General features: G+C 49.9%; 1 protein-coding gene across 1 annotated transcript; it reads left to right on the forward strand.

The window, feature by feature from the left end:
- Positions 1-366: 366 nt before the first annotated feature.
- On the forward strand, positions 367-1079 carry MAA_10553 (uncharacterized protein; the record flags this gene model as incomplete). Its single annotated transcript, XM_007828551.2, has 2 exons — positions 367-386; positions 458-1079. The coding sequence occupies 2 exons, from the start codon at positions 367-369 to the stop codon at positions 1077-1079; spliced, it is 642 nt and encodes a 213-aa protein (XP_007826742.2).
- Positions 1080-4244: the final 3165 nt, after the last annotated feature.

The following is a 4244-nucleotide window of genomic DNA, read 5'->3' on the forward strand; positions in this document are numbered from 1 at the left end:
ATCCCGGGACAAAAGGAGCAAAACGGTTTAGCACCTCGTCATCATCCACCAGGCGAATGACTCTGGTAGGGTAAGAAGCCGTTTGATGGCACGTTATGCCGTCAAGGCGTAACGTCTCATCGCGATGGAAACCCATCACTAGTCCGGCCCTCGGCCGCTCGATAAAGCGCCCGTCTAATGAACCTGCATTTATGTTTCATGCCGTACAAGGTATGGCAGAATAGGATGACATCAAACTTATCGGGGGCTTTCTAGGCAGGCCAATGGGGACACCGTCCTCGAGGTAGAGCAAAGCCATCCCTCCAGCCTTGAGGCGAACACGTCATTGGGTTCATATGCACCGTATCTTCTGACCTTGCGTCTCGGATGGCCGGACAGATATCCAAGTACGTTCTTAAGGCCAGGTCCGACCTCCAGCACTGAGGTACGGACGACCTGAGTTGACAAGAGATTCTAGCAGCACAGATTACAAGCTGCGCGAGATCTTGAACAACGACAAAGCGCACATTGGTGCGCTGTACCGGAGAGCGCGCGCGCTCCAGACGTCAGCAGACTCGTTTAACGTGGTGTCGACAGACGTTGCGTCCTCAATCAAGATTCTTGATGAAATTGCTACCGGACTTGCAAAGGAAAAGGAGGAGATGGTCAGGAACGCAAAGGAACGCGATGCTCTGTCTGAGCGAGGAAATAATGCCCGAGAGGTGGAACGAGCAGGGATGCTGAGGCTGCAACTGAGCAAATGGACTGATCGGACTGAGAAGTTATGTGAGCAGAGCAACCAAAAGGCTCAGGAGGCCAAGGCCAAAATGCATGAGTTGCGGGCGATTCACCGAAAGCTGACTGAGGAGCATACGGAGAAGAGCAAGGAAATGGAGCGTCTAGACATTTTGGGGCCCCAAATGGAAAAGACAAGCATATCTTGCAGAGGTTTTACGCAGATCCGGAAACGAGAGGCCACGCAGCAGGGCCAGGAAAACAGCAGTTCAGTTCATGGGATGGGAAATGCTACATCTTTTATACGGAATTCAAAGGGAACCGCTAAATACAGTAAATCATATGGCATCGACAGCGAGTTATAACTTCAGGGTTTCACAGAGAAGCAAAAGGCTTAGATGAGTCATCCTTTTGTTCTCATATACGGCGATAATTTGAGGGTCTCTGAATGGAAAGCAGGGGCTGCTAGATGAGCATTACCGCATATGAATCCTAGCTTCGCATCATTTCGCGTTGCGGAGTACGGTAATACTGCCAGTAACATGGGTTTCCCTTCATCGAGTACAGGAGCCAAGGTTGCGAGTATTGACAAACGGAGAATTTGGGCTGCTATGGACTTGAACGTAGCTTGTATGAGAGGTTGCATGATTTGTGCATCCCCCCTTTTCCTCGAAATAATGCGGTGCTCTTGCCTGGCATCCGCCATGTCGCTCTGTTCGTGAGGCGGGAGGGAACATTTTTGGCAAATCCTGACAGCCGTCATCCAACTTGCAAGCAAGGTACCTAGTGCGATCCAGCAGCGTCTGTCGCCAAAAACAGTGTATCAATGATAACAGTGCTACCCAACAACTCAATCGGCTCAAAGTAGACTCCCACGATAACGTATTTTCCGGAGTGTTTTCGAACTTGGAAATTTGGTGGTACAGCTGAATTCGTTGTCAAGACGTCCGAGGAAAGTGTCCAAGTCGACTTGCCGCCAGCCAAGTCCCTGAATGGATCGCTCCATCATACAGTCATTCTTTCTCGAGAAAGAAGACGTGACCGACCAGTAGGTTACTTAGCTGGTGCAAAACGAAGTTTGAATGTGTGCGGCATGGAGGCATAATCTAGTGTCGCAAATAATGCATGATCTTTGATGAGCCACATGAAACTACATGTTAATAATCCACCTGTGTACTTAAAACATCTGCGGGATAGGACCCCGCACCTAACTTCAATCAAGAACACAACTTTTTCTCACCCATTTTTAAGCACGTAAAAAGTGCGATATCTAGCAACTATCTAGCAACACCGTGTGGATACATCTCGACATTGACTGGCCGCACCCCGCAAAACCCCCTGGGAGACGGGCTCCATTTTACTGTGTTGGTGGAAGATGTCGCACATGAGAATTCAACTGTGTCAATCATACGCTACGGGACCGAGAATGCATCATGATACCAGTACCGCTACACTGGCTTGGACGCTCGAGTCTGGATGATGTTGGACGCGTGCGCCTCAGCTTCATTTCGCGGAAGTTGGACTCGCTGCTGGCCCGTCCGTCCGTTGTCTCAAGACCAAACATTAATTTAGCCGGAAATTGAGACGCGGTTAGTCTAGTAATCTTCTTATCCGTGCCTATGTAACTATACGATATTCGGGTGGCCCAAGGCAGCAGCTTCCATTTGTTCGCTTTAATAGAAGACAAAACGACACGCGGTGTACGGAAAGTGGTATTCTTTCGGGACAAGTCAGCAAAAGCATCCAGCGCGAAGCGCCCCTCCCGCGACCAGGAAAGGATTAAAAAACTCCATTTTTGCGGATTTAGTTATTGACTGTTGCCTGTAGGCGACTCGATATGGGACTTTAATTTTTTTTTTTTTTTTTTGAATTGGTTCTCCACAATAAGGACTCATCGAGTTACTTAGAGGTTGGGAAAATCGGCATTGCTAGGTCGATAAAATTTAACGCCTACGAAGCCCCAAACTTTATCGGAGACCTTTGCACAATATGCTTGCTTGTTATATTTCTCCAGGATCCAATATTGGTCCAGATCTCAGTATCAACAGTTGCAAAACCTGATCTCTAACTTGCCCAGATGATTTTCCTCTAAAACGGGCAAGGTATTCAATCTTTTCGTGTGCTATCGGTCGAGATGAGGGAGATTCGTAGCCAATTCGGCGACAGAAGCGACCTGTTGCGCAAAAGATTCCGAACACGGCAAGCCTTTTTTCTCTGCCATCCTTTGGTGCCCAACCTAATCGAACACACTTGTTTCTAATTTCGTGAGGAACCGTCAGGACGCGTGGAAGTGCTAATCTCGATTTCGGTCCGAGTCGCCCGCCAGGGTTATGTGTGCTGTTCAAAACCCGCCAGGGCTAGGTGTGCTGTTCAAAATGGAAGATGGCTCACGGGCTCGAGGACAGGATGTACGCCGGGCTTGACCGACAGGATCATAGTGGACTCTGGAGCCAGTTGGGCTAGTAGACGTAGTAGTTGCAGGCACGGTAGATCCACCCGATCGGGGCCTTGTGCAAATATAGATAACATCGTCGCTTCCGTTCATGTTGTGTCATTGTCCTCCGTTGGTTGAGTGAAGAAAAATCAGGGTGGTGTCGGTGCGGGGGTGCAGAAAAGCACAGTCCGCCTTATTTGTGGATCACGGAACCGTCGCACTCACAGGAGAAATCATGATAGCTACTAAGTACGGATAACGGTCAATCAATACTGCGCTAGGTTCTGGGGGAAAGTATTTCATGATGTTAGATTGGGTGTCTATTGTGTTTCTGTTCCTCTGTGGTTCCAGTCCAAGTACATTAACAGTTACTTCCACCTCACCGCTATCCTTATGAGACATTTCTTATATCCTGCATCGTTATCGTTGTACTCTTGTACTTCCGGTAGACCGCGATATAGCACACGCAAACCTTCCCACGAAGTGATGGTGGTTTTGGGCCAAGGGTGTGTCCAGTGGCCATCGCATACTGCTTCAGATAGGTACTATGTGAGGACGCCCTTAATTTCACAGTATTCATCTGGACCGTCCACCTTCCTAGCAGCTTGCTTCGCGGCGTCATCTGCAATCGCATTCAGCGTTCGAGGGATTCTCCAGAATTGAATCTTCAAAACTGAATCATCCCACAGCTCGATCGGAGTCAGTACAGCGACCAGGTCAACGGCAGATCGTTTCGGGAGCGCGCTGGCTTGCTGTGGGTGGAGGACTGTGGAATAAATCGGCGCCGGCTTGCTGTGGGTGGAGGACTGCATAATGAATCGATGCCCACGCTAGACGGCGAGCGATCAGCCGCTCAAGGCCCTTCCCAAGACAGGAGAGCAGAGAGATAGGGCGCCATGCCCTGGGGGTCGACAGATTTCTCTTTCCCGGCTTGGGGATCATGACCACTTCTGCTTCTCGAAATACTCCAGGGTGATGGCCAACCGTTAGGCATCCCTGGTAGAGGCGACGGACGTGTCCCCCGGTGATGTCCCATGCTGCTTGCAGCAGCTTGACCGTGATGGCCGGGAGACGTGTTGCCTGTCCTGATCGTGGC

Source organism: Metarhizium robertsii, assembly GCF_000187425.2.
Source record: "Metarhizium robertsii ARSEF 23 chromosome Unknown MAA_Scf_69, whole genome shotgun sequence".
In the NCBI taxonomy this organism is placed as follows: Eukaryota; Fungi; Ascomycota; class Sordariomycetes; order Hypocreales; family Clavicipitaceae; genus Metarhizium; species Metarhizium robertsii.